At 34.1% G+C, this 23,011-nt stretch overlaps 3 protein-coding genes across 5 annotated transcripts; 1 reads left to right on the top strand and 2 right to left on the bottom strand.

Annotated features, from left to right (window-relative positions):
* Positions 1-382: 382 nt before the first annotated feature.
* On the top strand, positions 383-9,744 carry LOC105642766 (thyroid adenoma-associated-like protein). Its single transcript, XM_012227705.4, has 4 exons — positions 383-3,948; positions 4,213-4,478; positions 5,154-5,750; positions 7,061-9,744. Exons 1-4 carry the CDS (start codon positions 559-561, stop codon positions 9,483-9,485), a joined length of 6,678 nt encoding a protein of 2,225 aa, XP_012083095.1. The 5' UTR covers positions 383-558; the 3' UTR covers positions 9,486-9,744.
* A 1,247-nt stretch (positions 9,745-10,991) lies between these two features.
* Positions 10,992-16,681, bottom strand: LOC105642751 (NAP1-related protein 2). 2 transcript variants are annotated; one of them, XM_012227693.4, is made up of 10 exons: positions 16,434-16,681; positions 15,803-15,925; positions 15,662-15,712; positions 15,345-15,416; positions 15,017-15,130; positions 14,876-14,937; positions 13,551-13,605; positions 12,979-13,035; positions 12,796-12,837; positions 10,992-11,246 (listed from the first exon to the last, which is right to left on the bottom strand). In XM_012227693.4, exons 1-10 carry the CDS (start codon positions 16,551-16,553, stop codon positions 11,184-11,186), a joined length of 759 nt encoding a protein of 252 aa, XP_012083083.1. In that variant the 5' UTR covers positions 16,554-16,681; the 3' UTR covers positions 10,992-11,183. The 2 variants fall into 2 exon arrangements, with proteins under 2 accessions (XP_012083083.1, XP_012083076.1); XM_012227686.4 differs by having other exon boundaries at positions 13,551-13,608; positions 16,434-16,680.
* Positions 16,682-18,733: 2,052 nt separating this feature from the next.
* On the bottom strand, positions 18,734-22,751 carry LOC105643344 (putative receptor-like protein 8). 2 transcript variants are annotated; one of them, XM_037638340.2, is made up of 5 exons: positions 22,341-22,751; positions 21,649-21,723; positions 21,419-21,565; positions 20,089-21,096; positions 18,734-19,833 (listed from the first exon to the last, which is right to left on the bottom strand). In XM_037638340.2, exons 1-5 carry the CDS (start codon positions 22,729-22,731, stop codon positions 18,908-18,910), a joined length of 2,547 nt encoding a protein of 848 aa, XP_037494268.1. In that variant the 5' UTR covers positions 22,732-22,751; the 3' UTR covers positions 18,734-18,907. The 2 variants fall into 2 exon arrangements, with proteins under 2 accessions (XP_037494268.1, XP_020538042.1); XM_020682383.3 differs by having other exon boundaries at positions 18,734-21,096; positions 22,341-22,750.
* Between the last annotated feature and the right edge of the window lie 260 nt (positions 22,752-23,011).

Here is a 23,011-nt window from a genome sequence, read left to right as displayed (position 1 = left end):
TAACTTTTTTTTTAATATTTAGAAATAAAATAAAATATTTTAATTTATATAAATTAAAAAATGAATTTTTATTAAAGATCAAAATGATCAAAATTAATTTTAAATAGCCTTGACTAGACCTGTTCATGAGCAAGAATAACTGCTCAACCCGCTCGACTTGCCCGACAAAAGTAATGGGTTGGATAAGCTTTTTTGAGCCCAAACCTAATTCGGATCAGACCGGCAATGAACTTGATTCAACTCAACCGGGTTTAAGCTTGCAAGACCACCGAAGTTCGGGTGTATCTATGGGCTTAATTGTCAAACTTGGACAAAAGTTTTCAAAATTGAGTTTAGACATGATTGAGTAGATTTAGAAAGTGTTGAGGACTATTTGAACTTTAATCCTCTAGTCTAAATGCTTCCTTGGGCCGCGGCCTCCAATTCTTACGCTGCCTTTCCCGCTCTGCCCTAAAACAAGTCTCAACTGACAATAGCCCCTCCGCCTCCGTTTTCTCCGCCACCGCACCTCCCTGAACTGAAGCGGAGAGGGAGCTACATAACAATCAACCAAAAGAAATGTCAGCAAAATGGCGGGCATTGCAGCACAGGCACCGTTACACGTACAACGCAGTCATATTCCCTTCGTCTTTCACAGACTTCTTATCTCAATCTCCTTTGCACTTAAACCCTAAATCTTTGTCCTTCTTCACCGAACTCAGTAGCCTAAATTCGCTTACTTCAATCTACTCTCAAGTAACCCATGCCAAAAATCTCGCCTCCTCTTACTCCCACTTGTTATCGTCCTTAATAAATGGAGATGAAGGTGATTTATCTCTTTTAAAAGTTGCTTCGCGGTGTTATTTACAGGTTTTGTTTTTGGAAAATTCTCTGCCCTTGCATCGAACTTTAGTTTCTGCTTTATCGAAGGTTAATAACAGAGATTACCAGTTTTTGATTGGTAAGTGTTTTAGGGAGCTTTGTGAGGAGTATGATAGTAAAGCGAAAGGGAATAAGAGCCAACGGTTTTGTTTATCGAGAGTGGCTTTGTCTGTTCTGGGTATGCCAAAGTTAGGGTATTTGATGGATATTATTGAAGATTGTGCCGTTTTGGTAGCTTGGGATATCATTTTTGGGTTGGATAGTGTAGTTTCGGAGACTCAGGAATGGGCTAGGCCGTCTCCAATTATTATGGAGCAATGTCAAGAGGCTTTGTCTTGTTCTTATTACTTGCTTCAGCGGTTTCCGAGGAGGTTTAAGGAGGATTTCAATGGTTTTGATGGTGAAGAATTGAATGTTATGGAGAGGATTTTAAGGGTTTTGATTAGTGTTTTGAAATCAACGGCTTTTTCCAGAGATTGTTTTGTGGCTGCTGGGGTAAGCTTATGTGCTGCTTTGCAAGTGTGTCTTAGTGCAGAAGAGCTTGGTTTGGTTATTATTAAAGGTATATTTAATCAAAGTTACTGTAGTTTTCGCGGCCAAAATTTTGGTACTGGGTTGAAGGATGTTATTTTGAAGGTTCCGTATAAAGGGGATTTGCTGTCTGAAATATATAGTTTTTCTGTTTTAAGTAGATTGTGCTTGATCAGAGGAATCCTTACTGCTGTTTCAAGGACAGTATTAAATTTCCATTTTGTTGTATCAAGTAATAATATGAATAGCCATGAAGAAAATGGAATTTGCTCAAGTTCTGTTAAGACCATTTTGTATGATGGGATTTTGCCTGAGCTATGTAACTATTGTGAGAATCCTATTGACAGCCATTTTAATTTTCACGGATTGACTGTGATGCAAATTTGTTTGCAACAGATGAAGACCTCAATGTTAGCTAATCTAACTGATCCATCAAATAATTATGATCCTGTCCCGGAGGAAATAGGGACACGCATACTGAGGATCATATGGAATAACTTAGAAGATCCTTTAAGTCAAACAGTGAAACAAGTTCATCAGATTTTTGATCTCTTCCTAGACATTCAATCAACTCTTCACATGGACGAGGGTAGTAAGAGGATAAAAACATTTCTGCAAAAAATTGCTATGGACCTTTTACGACTAGGCTCACGTTGTAAGGGGAGATATATTCCTTTAGCTTTGTTGACTAAGCGGCTGGGACCAAAAGCTATGTTAGAAATGAGTCCTGATCTGCTTTTTGAAACTGTACATGCCTACATTGATGATGACGTGTGCTGTGCTGCGACAACGTTCTTGAAATGTTTCCTTGAGTACTTGCGTGATGAGTGCTGGAACAACAATGGTGTTGAGAAAGGATATGAAGTTTATAGAGGGCATTGCTTGCCCCCATTTCTATATGGGCTTGCATCTGGGGTTTCAAAGCTTCGCTCAAATCTGAACACTTATGCTCTACCAGTTTTACTAGAAGTTGATGTAGATAGCATATTTCCTATGCTGTCTTTTATCTCAGTTGGACCTAGTGAAGCGGAGAATATACTGTCATCACCTGAGATTGGCTCTGCAAACATGCAACTGTCAGTTGAGCAGAAAGTGGCTATTTTTGTCTCTTTGCTTAAGGTATGCCGTTCACTTGCTTTGATTGAAGGGGAAATTGATTTATGTGACACTTCAGCCGCACTTGCAACAGAATATGGACTACGAACAGATATTATGGATCTTTATGCTTTTGTCTGCATAAAAGGGGTAAAGGTTAAGGTCCTTGTTGAATGGCTAGTGCTGGCATTGACCCATTCTGATGAGTTGCTGCGTGTAGATACTGCAGAATCCCTCTTTTTAAACCCCAAGACAGCTAGTCTTCCTTCCCATTTAGAATTGACTCTTTTGAAAAAAGCTTTTCCACTAAATATGAGAAGTTGCTCTTCAGGTTTCCAGATGAAGTGGACCAGCTTGTTTAGAAAGTTCTTTTCCCGAGTTCGAACAGCCTTGGAAAGACAGTTTAAGAATGGGAGCTGGCAGCCCCATATGAACAACCATAATAATGAATCGCACTCAACTATGGAAACTGAAGAAGCTGTAATTAAAAGGGCAGGGGATCTTTTTAATTTTATGAGATGGTTGGGTTGTTTTCTATTCTTCTCATGCTATCCCTCTGCTCCTTACAAAAGAAAAATAATGGCCATGGAGCTCATACTGATAATGCTTAATATTTGGTCTATAGTACCTTCTTCTCAAGACAAATGTGATTCCAATGCTCTTGAAAGCTGTCTCTCTCCTTACAGCAGAGAAATAACTTTACCTGATTCAACTTTGTTGTTAGTTGGATCTATTATTGATAGTTGGGACAGGTTGAGAGAGAATTCTTTTCGCATATTGCTATATTTTCCTACCCCACTTCCTGGCATTTCAAGTGAGGACATGGTCCAGAAAGTGATTGCATGGGCTAAGAACCTAGTTTGCAGTCCACGTGTGAGAGAAAGTGATGCTGGGGCTCTGACTTTAAGGCTTATATTCAGGAAGTATGTCTTGGATCTAGGATGGATTGTCAGAGCCTCTGCTGATGTCATATGTTTTCAATATAAATATGGATTGGTCAATGGAGATAGTCAAACAATCAACTATAGGCCTCCTGTAGTAGAGTATGTAAGATCACTTATTGATTGGTTGAGCGATGCTGTGGAGGAAGGGGAGAGGGATCTTTCTGAAGCTTGCAAAAGCAGCTTTGTTCATGGTGTATTGCTTACTCTACGATATACATTTGATGAATTGGATTGGAATTCTGATGCTGTCATGTCTAGCATTTCGGAGATGCGAGTAGCGTTGGAGAATCTCTTGGGATTGGTTATGCGAATTACTTCATTAGCACTTTGGGTGGTTTCTGCAGATGCTTGGTATCTCCCTGACATAGATGAAATGGCTGATGATGATTCTTACTTGATGGATGAAGTGGATATGGTAAGATCATCAGAAAATGGGGACAGTGATTCAAAAGCTGGGCAGGATAGCAGAACATCAGAACAGATTGTCATGGTTGGTTGTTGGCTGGCTATGAAAGAGGTATTTTTGCGAATCTGTTGCCTGATCACTCTTCTTTCATCTGAATATGATTATGAATGTCACTTCTAGGATAATATCTTTTGTTGACTTGTAGTAACTTTGGCCATTGCTGCAAATGAAGCATTTCTGCCATTGATATACATATCTCAAGAATGAATTGACACTGGAAGTTATTTTAGTTATATATTATAACTTGCATGTCCAGGCTTTATCTGATGTATTTGATCATAAAGTTGATAGAAAAGTATATTTGTTGATTTTCAGGTGAGTCTTCTTCTAGGAACCATCATAAGAAAAATACCTTTACCAAGTAATAGTTGCTTAGATGCACTAGAGGCCCCTGTTTCTGGTCCCATTGATGCCTCAACATTGAAAATCTCCAATGCAATACTTGATGTGAGACAACTTGAAGAAATTGGGAACCACTTCTTGGAAGTCCTTTTGAAGATGAAGCATAACGGTGCAATTGATAAGACAAGGGCTGGATTCACAGCTCTTTGTAACCGTTTACTTTGCTCCAATGACCCTAGGTATGTTACCACTTGGTGTTCCTCTCTCCCAATTCCCATATCTCCCTCCTTTTTTTCCTTCTTTCTTATTCTATGTGATGTTGGATAGATTTATACTGCAAGAGAGTGAATAAGTTTAGAAATAAGAAACAATAAAGTAAAACACAAGAAGAAATCGTTGGATTAAAAATAACTTTGACAACGAAAGGAAATGTGCCCCAAAAACTAACTGCTTACAATTTCTATATCAGAAAGCTTAAAAACTTGCTAGCTATATAGGTATTCATAATGTACCTATTAGGTTAAAGGAGGGAAAGAAAAATCCACAATTTTAAAATTTTATTGTATTATTGTATCAATAACTAGTAATATTAATTAACATTGATAATAATAACGTTATAGCATTTCTCCTTTTGTTTTATTTTTTAAAAAAATATCGTGCCACATTCTTGATCTTTTTTAATTATTACACCATTTCTACTTGTGTGACTGTTTAACACAATTCTTTTAAGACTTTAACCTTGAAAAAAGCACCCCTATGATTAATTTTGTTTTTTCACATCAATATAATTATATAAATGCCAGCCAACTTTCTTACACACCTGAGCATTTGTGTGCAAATTATCATGCATTTAGAATCACTATTCTCTTTTTTCATATACAAGTCCATATTCTTATGTGGGCTTTTCCTTTTAGACTTTGTAAATTGACAGAATCCTGGATGGAGCAACTTATGAAAAGAACTGTGTCTAAGGGACAAATTGTGGATGATTTGTTGAGGAGAAGTGCAGGTATTCCTGCAGCATTTATTGCTCTGTTTCTCTCAGAACCTGAAGGGGCACCAAAGAAGCTTCTCCCACGTGCTTTACGTTGGCTAATAGATGTAGCTAACAGCTCTTTTCTGGGTCCGGTGGATGCCAAGGATGCAAATGCCAACTCATGCAAGTTTTCATTAACAAAATCAGACCAAGAACTTGATTCTGCAAAACCATTTGAGATGCATGTGATGGAAAGTACTTCAAAGATCCGGGATGAGGGTGTAATTCCAACTGTACATGCATTTAATGTTCTTAGAGCTGCTTTCAATGACACAAACCTGGCTACTGATACATCTGGTTTTGCTGCGGAATCATTGATCGTTTCAATTCGTTCTTTCTCTTCTCCATACTGGGAGGTCAGAAACAGTGCATGTCTAGCATATACTGCCTTGGTAAGACGCATGATAGGATTCCTGAATGTTCAAAAACGAGAATCTGCACGCCGTGCATTGACTGGGCTCGAATTTTTTCACAGGTATGAAATCTTTCACTAGGAGATGTCATAATATTATTTCTCTTTTTTATGTGGCATATTTTGTGGTTTTATGATGTTAAATTTTTAGAAGGTTGTGCCCTAACATCAAATCTGAGAACTTCCCCTCCCACTTGAATGTTCAATTTTGAATCTCCAAGAACTCGTGCAAAATTTCTGCCCCTTTCCATTTGTATCACATTCTCTTTATTGTGTTGAATATGCTACTAATACCAGGGGTGAGAAGTGGATCATCTCCTTTGTGTCCTTTAGCTAAAATTTTAGTCGCTGTACTCCGGCTATTGCATGTTTCATTCTAATTTAAGGGCAAAGTGAATAGCAATAATTGGTAATTACATAATTGATTTGTCAGCTTAAATGAAATATACTCCTAAGCATTTTAGTCTTTTGCATTACTTGGTATGCATAACATAATCTAAGCTATGATATCATCATATATTTTATGCATTGGCTGTTGGGATTATTATCACTTCATTATCCAATCCTTAGGACCTTAACTAAAATTTAGCAAACAGTTGAATCCTTATGTTTGTTAAGAATGTTTTTGTGGAAGTGCAAAGAAATGAAAAAATTACTAAGAAGAGGAAGATTCATTCTTTTTGAAGACGAACTAAGAAATGATTGTATTCTATTTGTAACTGATGTTATATAAATTATATGTGAAAGACAAGGAAAATGGACAATGAAATTCATTATTCACATGGAGATCACGTTCTTTGTTCTTGAAAATGCCAAAAGGAAATGTTTCTTAGATACTCACTGTATTACTCAATAATAATTTGCCCATTTGGCATTGTTATTATACATAGCAGATTTTGGGCAAAATTGTGAGTAATTTTGTTAGCCCAATGTGTGTAATTACTTGCAAATTTGTAATATAGTTTTCTATGGGTCCAAATCTAGAGGAAAAGCTCACATTTGAAGCTTTTCTAAAATCAGTTTTGAGCCCATGGAAAACTTTACATCCATATGCCAATAGGATTACTCCTAAATTTCCCCAAAATCTGCTACTTGCAATGGCAATGTCAAATGGGCTCTTTTTCTCTTTAAACATAATGGGGATTTCCCCCTCTACAGTACATTTTGAAGGTCATTATTCTTGGCTGAAATTCTGAGGGTTAGAATCTATTTGTGGAAAATGTTCTGCGCTCTGATTTATAAAGAGCTATACCTGTCATCTGGACTTTACAATGTGGGCATAATTTCATGGCTCCTGTTATTATCTCAAGTTCTGCAAGTAAAATATTGGAAATCGATATTATGAGCTGCTAACAGCATTTTCTTGCCTGAAGGTATCCATCGTTACATCCATTCTTTTACAATGAACTGAAAGTTGCAACTGATCTGCTTATGGATACAACCCTTGGCCATTCGGGATCCAACCTAGCAAAGGTTGTCCACCCAAGCTTGTGCCCTATGTTGATTCTGTTATCCAGACTCAAGCCTTCAACAATTGCAAGTGAGAGTGGAGATGATCTTGATCCTTTCCTCTTTATGCCATTCATCAGGAGGTGTTCAACTCAGAGCAACCTTCGAATTCGTGTTCTTGCATCTAAAGCTTTAATTGGCCTTGTATCCAATGAGAAACTTCCAATTGTCCTTTTGAATATTGCTTCTGAATTGCCTTGCATGGATAATCAAATCACAGCTACTAACGCTTCCTGTACCATGGCGGATCCAACCTGTGGAACCTACCATACTTCCTTTAATTTGATTCATGGAATGCTTTTGCAACTAAGTTCTCTTCTGGATGCAAACTGTAGAAACCTGGCTGATGTTGCAAAGAAAGAAAAGATTCTTGGAGAGTTGATAGAAGTTCTTTCTACACGTTCATGGATTGCAAACCCCAAATGGTGTCCTTGTCCCATCCTTAATGCTTCTTTTGTAAGAGTGATTGATCACATTCTCAGTATTGCGAGATCAGGCAACATGAGTAAAGATTTCTGCACTATACGTGATCTGCTGTTGGAGCTATCTACAAATTGCTTAGACGTTGAAGATTCTTATGGACTTTCATATTATGATCCAACTATAGCAGAACTTCGTGAACAGGCAGCTATTTCCTACTTCAGCTGTGTGCTGCAGGTATCTAAAGAAGAAGAAGAAGAAGAAGAGGTGCTTCAGATGCCACACTTGCATGTGTCACCTGAATCAAAGTTGTTGAACCTACCTGAAACAGACATTTTTACAGGACTGCAGGAAAGGCTGATTCGTTCCTTGTCAGATTCATCATATGAAGTTCGACTTGCAACATTGAAGTGGCTGCTGAAATTTCTGAAGTCAGTGGAATCTAGCAGTGAGACTAAAACTATTCAGCAGTGGACAAGTTCAAGCCTCCAGGAAACCATGTTGAAACTCTTGGACTCTGAGAAGAATCATAGATGCATGAATTACATTCTCAGGATTCTCTATGTATGGAACTTGCTGCAGTTTAAGAAACTTGGTGATGAAAAATGTGCTGACACTAGTTACATTGGTACGTTGGATTTTGATTCCATGTTTCAGTTTTGGGATAAGCTGATATCTTTATACAAACTTGCAAGACATACAAAGACTCGAGAGATGATCATCTGCTGCATGGCTATATGTGTGAAACAATATGCAAGTTCATTAACTAGTTATGTTCTTGCCTGTGTGGAGAACCCTGCTGGATGTTGCAAATCAGATGAACTGGAAAGATCAGCCCTCTTGTACAAATGTATTAGCTTTTTTGTTAATGTGGTTAAAGAACATAGTTCTGCATCTGAGCCAGTGAACATGCGCAAGGCAGCTGCTGAATCTATAATTGCATCTGGTTTGCTGGAACAAGCTGAACTTATTGGTTCTTCAGTGTATAATGGGGGATTCCCCTTCAAAATTGGAAATGTCAATTTTGAACCTAAAGAAGCTATTAATATGTATGCTAGTCAGGTGCTGGATATATGGTTTATGTGCATCAAGTTATTGGAGGACGAAGATGATGGGGTAAGACAAATGCTTGCTGTGAATGTGCAGAAATGCTTTTCTTTGAAAAGATCAAGTAGCAGCTCTAATGCTGGAGAGGTTCCAACCCAAGTGGAGAGAGTGATTGAATTGAGTTTTGAGCATCTATCTTCTATCTTTGGTCACTGGATTAATTACTTTGATTATCTTTCAAATTGGATACTCAAAGCAGCAAATTATGTGGTATCAAAAGGAGATCTTGTAAGGCGAGTCTTTGACAAGGAAATTGATAATCATCATGAAGAGAAGCTGCTAATTTGTCAAATTTGTTGTTCCCATTTGGAGAAGCTTCCAGTTTTAAAGTTGTTGTCAGCTCCAGCGGCAATCAAACAAGAATTCAAGAAATTCTTAGACAGCTGGAGAATGAAATTTCATAATCAGTTGATATCATTTGCTCAAGTACATGTTGAGAAACTTGGAGTTGATTGGATAGGTGGTATTGGTAACCACAAAGATGCATTTTTACCTCTATATGCAAATTTGCTTGGCTTTTATGCTCTCTCAAACTGCAGTTTCAATGGGAAAGTTGAGGATGATACGACTCTACTTGCCGATGTTGTTGAACTTGGTAAAATTATCAATCCCTTTTTTAGGAATCCTTTGATTTCTAACCTGTATTTGTTAGTTGTGAAATCATACGAGAAAAAGGTCGGTGCAACTTCTGACCACCCGATTTACAAGTCGATGGATGAATCAGCCTGGAACGGTTTTGATCCTTATTTTCTTCTTAGGTAAAGTCAAATTTGTACAATAGCTTCATAGTTCATATTAAGTGGTTCTAAATGATCAAGGCCAGGCTACAATATCCTACTCGGTTCAATGTATCATAATTTTTGCTACGCTTGTTAAAGCTTATTTGTAGTAACTTCCAACTTTTTCTTAGTTTTCTGCAGCTTTATGTGTTTCTGCAGCTTCTCTGCTGCTCACAGGTGGATTGAATGTTAATATGGATGCTAAAGTTTTAATTGATACAGGAAGTTTTTACTTTTTTGGATGTAGATGTTTCAGTAGCTGACATTGTATACAATGCTTGGCAATAGAGAATTTCAATTTTAATGTTAAAAAAAGAAAAACCAACCTTTCTCATGTTGATAGTAAAAGTAATTTAATATTTGTGTTTTAAACTTTTTTTTATCATAATTTATTTTAAGAATTAATTAATTTTTTTATCAGAATTATTTAAATAATGTTGTAAGTTCAACAATTTTAATCTTACTGATTATTTTGGTAAGAAAATATTAAAGAGATTATAAAGTTATTTAAGGGGCAGTATTTGATAAAATAAAATTTAATTTTCTTGACGTTTAATTATAATAGAAAAATCAAATATTTTAAATTAATAATGTAAACCGAGGAAGTATTTAAGTTAAAATTCGTGTAAATAGAAAAAAAAAAAAATCGTGTAAATGTATGACAACTTTAGTACCAACTTATATCAACAGAACTAGACTTTAAGACTTTGTTTACCCATGAAAGAAAAAAAATCATCCAAACTGCACTTCTTGAACACTTTTAATTTATAAAAAGATCAATTAAAACATTTATCAAAATAGTATAAAAAATATAAAAATTATTATTTCAAAAGTTGTTTTTGCCATAACAAATAAAACTCTATAAACTGTTATTTTTCGTGTTGTAATGTAATATAACCAAAATCATAATTTTAAGAATAAAATAGTTCTTACAGAGTAGTACAAAATTTTTTTATGAAAAGTCCAAGGTGATATGTATTACACCAATTACCAGAGCTCCAAGAAAAACAAGAAAAACATATATATTATAAAATCATTAATAAAACAAACAGGATCAATTTCTACAGCTTCAGTAGTAGATGCTTCTACCATTTTTTTGAAGGCAGGCAATTTTTATTCATACTTCTAGCAAAAATTTAACAAAAAATCTGAAAGAAAATTGAAAATTTTGAGAATAATTTTTAATACCTAAATTTTAAAGAAAAATTCAATTAGGAAGTACCAAAAAGAAAATTAAGTGGTTATATTGTAATTTTAATTTGCTTTTGTTAAATTATTTGCATTCAAACCAAAGTAAATCAGTTCGATTATCAAACCGAGTATGTAATAAGCAAATGATATATATTTCATTTTCCATGCAATTCGATTTTAATTTCAATTTCACCCATATTCCGAAGCCGAAATCAAAAAGGGAATCTACATGAAATGCATTGGTTGCATGACTGCCCTCTACCTGTTCTTAAAATTTTCTAGCACTTGCCCAAGGAAATAAAGGAATTTGTCAAAATACCTTAAAATTTAGATGATGGAAAAATATATTGCCCCTTCAACGAACATTTGCAAAATTTATGTTATGCAAAATGCATAATGCCTTGACTACCCAACCAGCTCCCTATATCTAGTTTTGTAAATTTAACCTCATCGACAGACAAAAAAAGTGAATAAAACAAAGCAAGAAACTTTAGTTTTCTTCCTCATTACCATCTTCATCTTCTTCTTCTTCATCATCACCGGCACCATTTTCCTATCAAACAATATCATTATGGTCAGCTGATGCTAATCTCTAAACAAGCAACAGAACATGAGAAAATATTATGACAAAATATTTTCAATCCGGCTATCAATTTCAGTGGACATTGAGTCAGTTGAACTGTAGACCAAGCAGTTTGTAATTTAAGCTCAATAATTCGAAGACAGTAAGCAAATCAGAATTCAGCTGCGCATTAGAATGATCGAGTCTTACCAAGGCACCTGTGCATAATAATTTTTGGTAGACACTGGTCATACTCCGGGTTCAAATTCTGAGCCTATCTGATTTTTCAGGTGAGGGAGAGAGGGTTGTGAAGGGGGCAGAGGGTTCACAATGTCTAAAAACATAACTTATTTTATAAGAGAAACTACAGACATTATTGAATCTTCGCAGTATTCAGTGAACCCTAATTTTCATCATATTTGCAAGGCTCTTATACATGTTAAACAAATGATTTTATTTTTATTTTTATTATTATGTTTAATTGTACAAGCAGAAATTTACATATATTGCTGTACAAGATTACTGACTATATGGATGAAGATAAAAAACCATCTATTAGATAAAAAATAACTGACTATTGTTGATATTTATCCTAACAGATCACACAGTCAGCAATATGACATTGTAGTGCTACCAAGACTTTACCTTTTACTGCAAAACAAAGTTTCAACCTTAATTTGGGTAGATAACCAGTCAAAAGTTAAAAACAGCACTTGGTATCATAAATTCTGGAATTAAATCACCAGTTTGGGTTTGACGTCTATATCTTGTTAACTTAATCAATGGTGAAAACATCAGATTCATCATCTTGCAGTTAAAGATATTCCAGTATGTCTCCATTTTAGATATTGTGATGCTAGCAGCAATCTAATAAAGTAACAATATTCCACGGTACTATAATTTGTAACAATCTAGTAATCATGTTAATGCTATTAATTTGGACTTCAGATAACCCCAAATTCTCCATATGTCTGGCAATTCTCAGTTGCTTTCACACTCATTAGACCATATTTATTTCCTGAGACCCACTCCCTGCCCTGCCCTGCACGCCACAGCCACCGTCCAACTCTGGAAAATTTTCGCTTTGCTCTGGGAAAATTGACATTTTTCTGTAGTAATTTAAGTGATTGCATGAAAGTCATTTGTTTGGCTTTTCGACAGTTCCCAAAATACTACAAACTGTTGGAACTACTAAGATCAATTGCTTTTGCACTACTGCACCCTCTTTCTTTCCTGGGGGTCCCACTCTTTCAACTCACACGCCTCCCCCTGCACATGTCTTACTACTACTTCCAAATATATTTGTTTTACTCAAGTTGCAACCATTTGATATTTGTCTCTCAACCAGACTTGCAATAGAACTCTTATGCGTAGAAACCACAACAAAGATAGTGAAGTGATTCGGCTGTGAATATCCATGAGTATAAAAGACTCGATGGCAATAAAGCATAGCCAACAATAAGATTAATATATAAATAACATGCTTTCATGTGTCTTCATGTGCTCTCATGCACAAGGGTAGGTAACAAATCTTCATTACCTTTTCATCTTCATCTTGATCAGAATCCTCTTCATCAGCCTCCTGTCATGCCAAAGTAACAATTATACAATATGAACATCCAAAATCATGATGAGAAACTTCAATTTTGCAATCTCAGTCTAATCACTAACATGAGTAAAGGAAATCCAACAAGATAATGAAAAGAAAAATGTAAGACATTACATTGCTGAAGTACTTCAAAGGATTGGGCCATAGGTCCTCCTTAATTATGTCTGCAACCTGTAATTTTGAGTAGAAAACTGTAGTAAGAGTGCAAAATAGCAGAAAGAAATCAATTTGACAATTTCAAATTAACCCAGCTACTCAAATCCAAGTAAATACCAGCCAAAACCAAAAATATTTATCTATAATATATAGTAAACTACAAATAAATGGGAAGCATTTGAGTGATCAAAAAGGGCATAATTGAGTTTATTATGTACAATACAATGAAGGATTAAATAATATAGCATAAAAGCTAACTCTCATATTTACATGAAAATCCTATTAATAATATCTAAATATGCACAAGATAGATACAGCATGTGAACTTGAAAGCAAGCTAAAGTTACAACACATGATGTAATTGTAAGGCATGAGTTATGATCATTTACTATTATTTTTCCTGCATGCATGATAATATATATACACTCTATTTTTTCTATTAGGAGTTGAAAACTAGGATTGCTGAAGTCCTTCTGGTATCAATTGTCCTTCCATACTTGTATAAATTTAAAGCAAAAGGAGGCTCTTACATCATCTTGAGGCTCTGATGCATTCCATTCAGTTTCATCAAACCAACTGAAAAAGCTGCTGCTTGCATACAATATGAATGACACATCATTGACGACACAAAACAAAACAGCATTCAGTTAAAAAGGAAAAAAAGGATAAAATTCAAACCATGTTTAAAAACAAAAAGGCCTCAGTTTCTTTCTTGGAATTCATTATACCAATTCTAATAAAGGATATAACTATATCAATTGGATAGCTATGATATGGAATACTCGGATTAGAGAATAACTTATCACAATATCAGATTACTTGAGTAGGAACTTCAGTGTAACGTGTTATGCATCTCCATTTTACTGTGGAAGATCCTGTCCCTTTTATATTTCACTAACTGCTCTCAAGTGTCAACAGATCTAGATCTTTAGATTTCCCTTTTTTTCGCGCATTTTGCATTGTCACAGATGAACAGAAAAAGTACAAACAAAAGTTAGATTTCTTTGGTGCATGAATTTTGTTCATGACATCGTGATGGTAGATAAAACCTAATTTGGCATTAAAGAGAAGCTTGAGCAATGAACAACTCCTAGAATAATAGTTTTTGAAGCTAAGGACAACCAGGGCAAAAATATATGCATTTACAGTTTTGGTAATGGAAGGAAAAGTGCGTGAACCTTAAGCCAGATATAGCATGGACCAGGGAGGCTTTACAAGAAAAAAGGCTACTCCCCATGCTACAGTCTATTTTTTGATGGGCCTTCTCGTGAACTCGAAAAAAAAAAAAAATAAAGAGAGAGAAAAAGGATAACTATGATACATACACCAACGTAATGCAGCTTGAACCATACACTGCACCCAACCCACTCTATTTTCAAACATGAACAATCTAAGAAGAATATAAGAGGGTATAATCTCATAAAACAAACTGAGATTCCAACGGACAAATTACCAAACAAATATGCAAGTCCATCCCCCATGCGAAGTTGCACTTCACATCACCAAGACTCTAGCATCCAAAAGTGCAAGCATGTGAAAAGATCTTAGCTTAAAAAATTGCTGTTTAGTTAACCAGATTTAATTTAAACAGAGAATGAGTTTACCCTTCTGGCATATCCCCTAGACACTAACATATAGTTAGTTATGTTATTAACTAATCCTAAAACATTTTTTGAATGGAATGCTCCAATTGCTCGATCAATTTATCTTGTAAGTTTCTATATTTCAATTATTGTTCTACAAGAAGGCCTTACATTTTTTTGCTATAAATAAGCAAACATATTCAGCTACAGGCACAGCCTAGTGTATAAAGTTTTGTACCCTCAATAGAGCAAAAAGTAGTTAGGAAAGCAACCTCCTCTGAGCCAATGGTCGTTTATTTCCTTTCTTCTCATGGTTAACTCCATTCGCAGTGCCCTTCACATGTTAGAATTAATTATCAAATGTTGTTCAAAGTATGACAGAGAGATGGTAAAACATGTTAAAGGAGTATTACCATGCCTTCCTTCCACTTGATGTTTGTACCAGTTATCTTATTCGTCCCCTCATCAGAAAATGCAAAGGTTTTTGTAAGCTTTGTATCTTCAAAATGAGGATTTTCTTTGAAATTCTGAAATTTACGAGTGACTGAACATGTTAAAGGAGGAAAAAAAAGAGAGGAGGAAAAAAAAGAGGAAAATCAAGTCAAAATTGTCACATTTAGGCTAGAAATAAGTGCTGAGTAGCATCACAAAATCAACAAACTAAACGAAAAATAATTGCAATATTACAATAAAAAATAAATGATAAAACCAAAGGATGGAATCTTGGAAGGAGATACTTACAAATGTGATGCAAAACCCCGACTTCACATCTTTGAAATCCTCAACGTCGAGAGAATCTAGATACTTGAAGATCTATATCACAATAACCGAATGACGTTATTGAGCAAGCATATATTATTAATTTTATCAAAGAAATAAAATTCTTATTATTGCAAAAATGTTGAACTAATCCCCCAACCACACAAATAACTTCATAAATAACAAGTGTAAATCCACCCTTTTAAAAATTTGGAAGACAACAACACAAAAATGCAACAAATTCCAGCTAGTTATAAATAAAAAGCAAGAAAAATTAAATTTCAAATCAGGCTCCGAACCTTTTGGTCTTCCTCCGTCAAAAGATCACAAAGAGCAGGATGACTAAGGAACTGCATGATGAAAGTATCACATAAACACAAGAAACCAATAGGCACTAATGAATAAAATTATAAATTTTAGGACACAAAAGTATCACTTACAGCAGTTAACCAAAAGTCAGGAATTTCTTTGATGATCTCATTCCGTTTGAGATAGACAGGCCTACGGATCTCATTATACTTCTGCTCAACTTCCAGCACTTTGTCACAAGCTTCTTCATTGATCTTTTGGTTTCCAAAATAAATACCATAAGTCCCTAAATATTATATATACTAAAAGAACTTAAAGTTATCTGTGTACTCAGAAATAAAATTGAGGACATTCAATCCCGTGTTCCATCAGGTTCCATGCTTATGCAAATCCACTCATTTGAATGGAAGAATTTAAAAGGAACACTATCTCCATTACCATGGAGTTGCTCACCAAATAAAAAAAAAATGAAGATATAAAAGAGTAGAGCAGATTAATGCCACCGGAATGAAATATAAGGAAACGGAAACAATCAACTTTAAAGCAAAGAAACCTTCAACTCTAAATTCCTGAACAATTAAACAAAAATATTCAAGCTTTAACCCTTGAATTGCTATATCAAAGCACATTTCATCCGTACAAAAGAAAGAAAAGGAAATGAAATCTTCTTTAATCAATCTTAAGGAAACAAACGCTGCATGCACAATGGCCACGGTTATAAGTATATTCTAATACATTACACAAAAAGGAAAGGGAAAGAACCTTTTCGAGCTCTTCCTGGGTCTCCTGCAACTTCTCGACAGAAAGAATGAGGTCCCCGTCTGTTTGATCGGAATCGTCAACTTCAGTAACCTTTGATTTCTTTCCCTTGTCAGCCACCATCTGTTTTAAAAGAAGAAAAACCCTATCTTTCTAGAGAAAATGAGCTTCGCCTAGAAAATCCTGTAAGTGAACGTTTCCTTCAAACCGGAAATGTGAAAAAGAAAAACTGAAAAGGCGAATTCAAATAGAAAGTCTGGTTATTTATAGGTCGAGAGACTGCACATGGATGGGTCCCCCTCTAATTTCTTTCTTTTCTTTATTTTTTTCTTAATAGTATTTGTTTATTCTAAATTTTCCAACCTTTAAAAATACGTTGTAATTTTAAATTTATTATTATTTTTTAATTTATTGGAGTTTTTATGAACCGAAATAACACTGTATAGCCCTCCCTTCATTCACCAAATTGATGAAAATAACTGTAATCGAGAGTACTCGAACTCAAGATCTCTCACTTCTTACACAAGTGAAAGACCAACCACTACTTGATTGGCTTAAATTTATTATTATTATTAGTAGCCATTTACAAATTTACAATTAATCACATCTTAAAAAAAATTTGAGAAAAATTCTGCTCTAGATCGTTCCTAATTATTTCATCTGTGTTAAATTAAGCCCATAACATTTTTATTCTTAGGTCCATTAAATTTAATTTTATTGAAACAAAAAAATAATTTCACATTTTAAAACATAAAAAAATAAAAGAAATTGAAATTACAAAATATAAGAATAACAAAACTTGAAATTCAAGGCCAGTAATATTATTTTTACATTTTCAAAAGATAAAAATTCAGGAATTGAAAAAATTGAATTTTGAAATACAAAATTAAAAATAACCAAAATTAAAATTCAGGTCTACGAGGAAAAGAGTTGATTCCAAGCCATTTAAAAATGATTTACTTTTTTACTTTTTGCATATTTTTATTTTTGAATCTTTGTCTTTTAATTAGATATGGTTAAAATACGTAATAAATAAATAAATATAAAAAACTATGATTATTTTGAGTTGATTATGATAGAATTAGAATGTTTATCTTATTTTAAAAGTGATAACACTTCTAAATATCTACTTCATTCTTTTATTTTAATTTTTCTTGGCTTTTATTTTTTTTAAAAAATTAAATTTTCTCTAATTTATATTTTGTTTTTGGAGAAAATTTCATAACAATGAGAGAAAAAGTAAATAAAAAGAAGGCAAGTAGAGCAATGAATGAAGTTGATGACGTGGGTAAAATTAATAATTTACTTAATCTTTTCGTCAGAAATTTGCATTAGATCATTTAATTAAAAAAAATATTCATTTAACTATAATATTGATAAAAAATAAAGTTCAAACACTTAATTTAATCAAAATTTAGACATAAACTAACTTTATGATTATCTTTATTAATTTCTTTTAAAATTAAACATTAAATTGGAATAATAAAGTGATATTTAAGAATTAAAAATAATAAAAAATGAAACCTAAAATAAAATGATAATTTGCATTTAAAGGCTAAATCCTTGTCCGGATATTAAGAGCGTGTTTATTTACAGAAACAAATTTTTTATTTTATGTTTTCAGTTTTCTAAAAAAATACATTTCTTAGAAAATAAAAAATGGAAAGAAAATTCATTCATTTATTAATGATAAAAAATAATATTTCAATTAAAAAAAATATTCATAACTTTCATAACTAAAAAATTATTTAAAAACTATGATATCAAGCGCTCTCTTTTTCTCTTTTCTCTTTTCTTTTTAATTGTTTAAGTCTAATTTTAATTAAAAATATAAATAAAATTAAATAAAAAATAATGCAGTAATTAAAAACACTAAAAATCTTAATAAAAAAACTATATTTAAAATAATATAAAAATAAATAAAATATCAAAATTAGGGATTTTATTTTACAAGAGTCACTATCATTAATAACGCAAATCCTAAATGCTTTTGAAAAGGATTATGATAGTTGGGCAGAAGAGAGTAGAGACAGGAATCGCAATCTAAGGGTAAAAGCGTAATATATAATTAATTTCTTGATTAATCTGGACTAGAATTAGCAGTAAAGTAAATAAATTTTTATTTTGTTTCCAATGAATTCTTCAGTTAGAGTACCTGCGGCAATAAAAAATGCACAATTTGTTATCTTCAGGGATAGAACATGTATGAATATATAGCCAAGAAAGACGCCTTCTTGCTTTGATAGGAAATAAACTTGCATGATGTAGCACAATTTGGAGTAATGCACATAGTAGAATAGAAATAATCAAGAACAGAAAACATTAATAAACATTAACGCAATTGGAATCATAAGACAGAATTTGCTTTCAACCTGCTACAAATCTAGGAGACAATGGGAAGAAGATAATATATAATTACTCTCTGTTTCTTATACATTTTCCATAATAACACATCTAACAGGACAAGAGAAATAAAGCTACCAACTGAATTTAACTGATAACTTTCGAAAAGTATCAATGATAAAGTAATAACATGCATATGTACAATTCTCAATGAAATTGAACCACCTTTGCCTCCAATATGGATTGATGTAGAGAACTGCAAACAAACACAGCAAGAATATGGCGTATGTAGATGCAAAACTTGCGGTGAAGGCCACAGGATCAATTTCATACCATTTCTCTTCACTCAAATCAGAAACTAATGTTGGAGGCTCAACAACAACACCGCAGCTTTTCTCTAATGGAGGTCCACAAAGGAAAGGATTTCCTTCATAGGTACTATTGTCAAATGTTGAAAATTGTCCTTTTTCTGGAGTTTTACCTGACAAGTTGTTGTGAGCCACAGAGAAAAATTCCAGAAAATGTAGACTGATCAATGCTGATGGGATTTCTCCGCTCAAATTATTGTAGGAGAGGTCCAGGCTCTCTATTTGTTCCAAGTTTGAAAAATTATTAGGGATAGAACCTGCTAGTTGATTGTGGGACAAATTTAAACTACATATCCAACTTAGTTTTCCGAGTTCAGGTGGTATTTCCCCAGTGAGATAGTTACAAGATAAATCCAGTCCAGACATCCAATCAAGGATGAAACCTTTAAAAATGTATGCTATAGTTTTTGTAATAAACTCAACTGCAACTGGTTCAGTAAATTCATGGTCTCGCAGCTCATGGATGATATCTCGATGCAGAAGACTCTCAAAATCATAGCCGATAAGCCTCATCACCGAAACATCGTCTGACCAACTGAGGGAAGAGTCATGTGCTTTTATGTTTCCGAAAGAGAGATTACTCAAACAATAAGGTATTGGCCCAGAAAATGAGTTCTGGGAGAGATCTAGCATGGCCATCTTATTAAACTGACATAGTTGGGCGGGGATCAAGCCACTTAAGGAATTCTCTCCTAGAAGAAGGACCCTCAAATCAGAATTCTTGACAACAAAAGTTGGTATTTCACCAGATAAGAAATTATTTTTAAGGTTGAGAATACGTAAATACGAGGAGTTAAACAATGTCGTTGGAATTGAACCTGTGATTTTGTTTCCTTGCAAATTGAGATAATTTAAATATGAAATCTCACAAGATGGTAAAGGGCCTGAAATAAAGTTATGGGAGAGATCCAAGAACTGTGCTGAAAAAATATTACAAGTTATTTTACCTTTAAAGGCATTATCTCGCATGTTGACTGAAGAAGGGAATGAGGTGTTGCTAAAAAGGCCAGCAATCTCACCTGCCATGTGGTTGTCACTGATGTCAATGCTAAAAGAATTTTGAGTCTGTGAAATCCAGTAAGGCACTGTTCCCGATAAGTGATTTTTACTTATATCAAGGAACCTTAAGCTGCTCATATTGGTATTTGGCATTTGTCCGCATAGTCTATTATTTGATAGGCTCAGAAATAACAAACCAGAGCAATTTTGTGCAAACTTGTCTGGAAATTCTCCCGAGAAATTATTGCCAGATAGATCTAAATGCTTTAAATTGGGTCCATTGCAAATTGAGGAAGAAATAGTACCTTCAAAAGCATTTTGAGACATATTAAGGTAAAAATCATTTGGAAGAATCTCCCCAATATTTTCTTGAAGCCGGCCATTAAAATGATTATCTGAGATATCCATCCGAGCAATTTTGCTACTGAAATTGGGTGACAAATAAAACTGACCAAAGAAAGAGTTACTTCTAAGAATCAGATAGTCCAAATTAGGGTTGTTTTCAAGTAGCCAGTTAGGGAATGTTCCTGCTATATTGTTGTGGGAGAGATCAAGCACTCTTAAATTAAGCATATGACTGAGAAACTCTGGAAGCTTGTTAAGGTTACAGTTTGGTAACATAAGAACAGTCAACTGAAATTTAGGAAACCAGCTTGAGCATTCAGTTGCAACCTCTAGCTTATTGTTATCGGATCCGAGCATTACCACTTTGAGGTTGGTGTGATTGGCAATTGATTCAAAAGAGAATGAGTCCTCAAAAAGATTATGGCTGAGATCAATGTACTCAAGGGATACCAAGGAAGGAATTGGAGAAGAAGAAATTTTTCCTTCAAATTGGTTAAATGAGAAGTCTAATAATCTAAGAGACGTTAAGCTTCTCAAACATGGTGGAAGGACTCCAGTAAGATGATTATGACTGAGATCCAACTCTTGAAGATTCTTCAATTCACATAAACCTGAAGGAAACATAGAATCTTTGGTTAATTGCATATGTAAAATGTTGAAGCATAGAGAGGGAATCAACAACAAAATGCTCCTCATATGATTTTCCAATTGAGTAATTAATTGATCTTGGATCGAATATCTAAAAAAACGTTTGACGATTTAAGATAAGTAATAGTGAAATTTACAAATTGAATAGTTCTAATCAATTAACGAGAAACCTGTGGAATTGATTCAATTAATCATTATTCGAAATATAAAATTATAAAATATCTTAATAAATTTAAATATCAATTTTCTTTGGCCATGTTAATGGATAAATGCAAATATATTTACCTGGAATAGGTAAAGAGCCGTTCAGTAGGTTGTAGGATAAAGACAAGGCTTTGAGAGAAGATAGGGTTTGTATAGAATTAGGAATGCTACCAACGAAACTGTTGTTACTAAGATCTAAGATCTTCAAGTTCCTGAAATCAGTTAGCTCTACAAAAAAGAATAACAATAAAAAATGTGAGTTTAGTGATAATAGTAATAATAGCAGCAATTAACATATTACTTTGACTTACCTTGTATTAGCAGGGTATCATTGAGTCTATTATAACTTAGAATTAGGACCTCCAAATTGCTCAATTCAATTAATCCTGCACAATTGGAAGAGATAAAGATATAAAACACTATATGCATTAAAATGTAACTATGACATTCCGACTCGGCAAAACGATCCTAGGATGGCAGGCTAGCTAGGGTAGTGGAATGCGGGATACAGGAATGAATCGAATCATATATCGAAAATGGGAAAACTAATTATTAGAGGTGCCTTTTGGTGGAATGACTGGAGAGTTGGAAGAACTCCAGGGTTAAACGTGCTTGCTTAACAGAAATCTTATGATGTGTGACCTCTTGGGAAGTTTTCCATTTCACCTACAGGACAAAACCATGAGGGCGGGTGTATGTGTTGGCCGGATTAGGCCGGGGCACAACCCCATGGCCAAAGCGGACAATTCCTCTGGTGATTAGAGTCGGGGGCGTGACAGTAACTCGTGCAACACATAAATTCATCCCCGTATTTTTTATGAAAAACCTTGTGATACCCTTAATTTTCACTTTGAACTATTGAATACTTCACTTTATGAAATTGCACTATTAAACATTTAATTGTACTATTATATAAACACTTAAATTTATAAAATTAGATCGATCAAACACTTATTAGATAGTTGAAAAATGTAATTAAAAAAAAAAAGAAATTATAAATTACCTCCATTTTCCACACAACAGCTGAATCCATTCTCAGACAAATCGAGACTGAGAAGTTGATTAAAAGGAAGAAATAACGAGGCATTTAGAAGTAAAGGCTCCGAGTCAAAATCATTTTGAGGTATATCTATAACACTATTAAGGTTCAGTTTGGAGACATGACCTGGAAGGTTACAAGTGACTCGCTCCCAATCACAACATTCACTCTCCTTATCATCAACCCATGAAGGAAGCACGTCCTTTGCATTATCCTCGCTATTAGACAATAGAAATCCTTTAAATTCAAGTAGAGCAACTCTCTCTTCTTCAATACAACAATTACATATACCTATTTGGTATACAATCAGAGACACGAAAAATAAATACTTCAATAAGACTTGGAGCCACTTCATTTTAATGAAGTTGATATTAGCTTGTAATGAGATGTCAATAATTCCTTTTATAATCTAACTAATCCAAGTTATTCCAAGTAGTTGCGTGCCATAAGGTTTGATGCTTCAGAGAGTGACAGTATGAATGTCCATATTAAAATCAATTTGGACGGAGGGAGGTAATTATATAACGGACTGTTAATTTAGGAAGGCGTATGTTAAGCTTAAAACATAGAAGGAGGTATGTGTCAATTGCATTATACGTTAGGAATGTATTTTTTTTTTTCCTCCATAAATAGTG

This window comes from Jatropha curcas, chromosome 11 (genome assembly GCF_041381405.1).
Source record: "Jatropha curcas cultivar XTBG-Jc1 chromosome 11, XTBG_Jcur_1.0, whole genome shotgun sequence".
In the NCBI taxonomy this organism is placed as follows: domain Eukaryota; kingdom Viridiplantae; phylum Streptophyta; class Magnoliopsida; order Malpighiales; family Euphorbiaceae; genus Jatropha; species Jatropha curcas.
The sequence above is the reverse complement of the archived record's forward strand: the minus strand, read 5'-3'. Positions and strand labels throughout refer to the sequence as shown.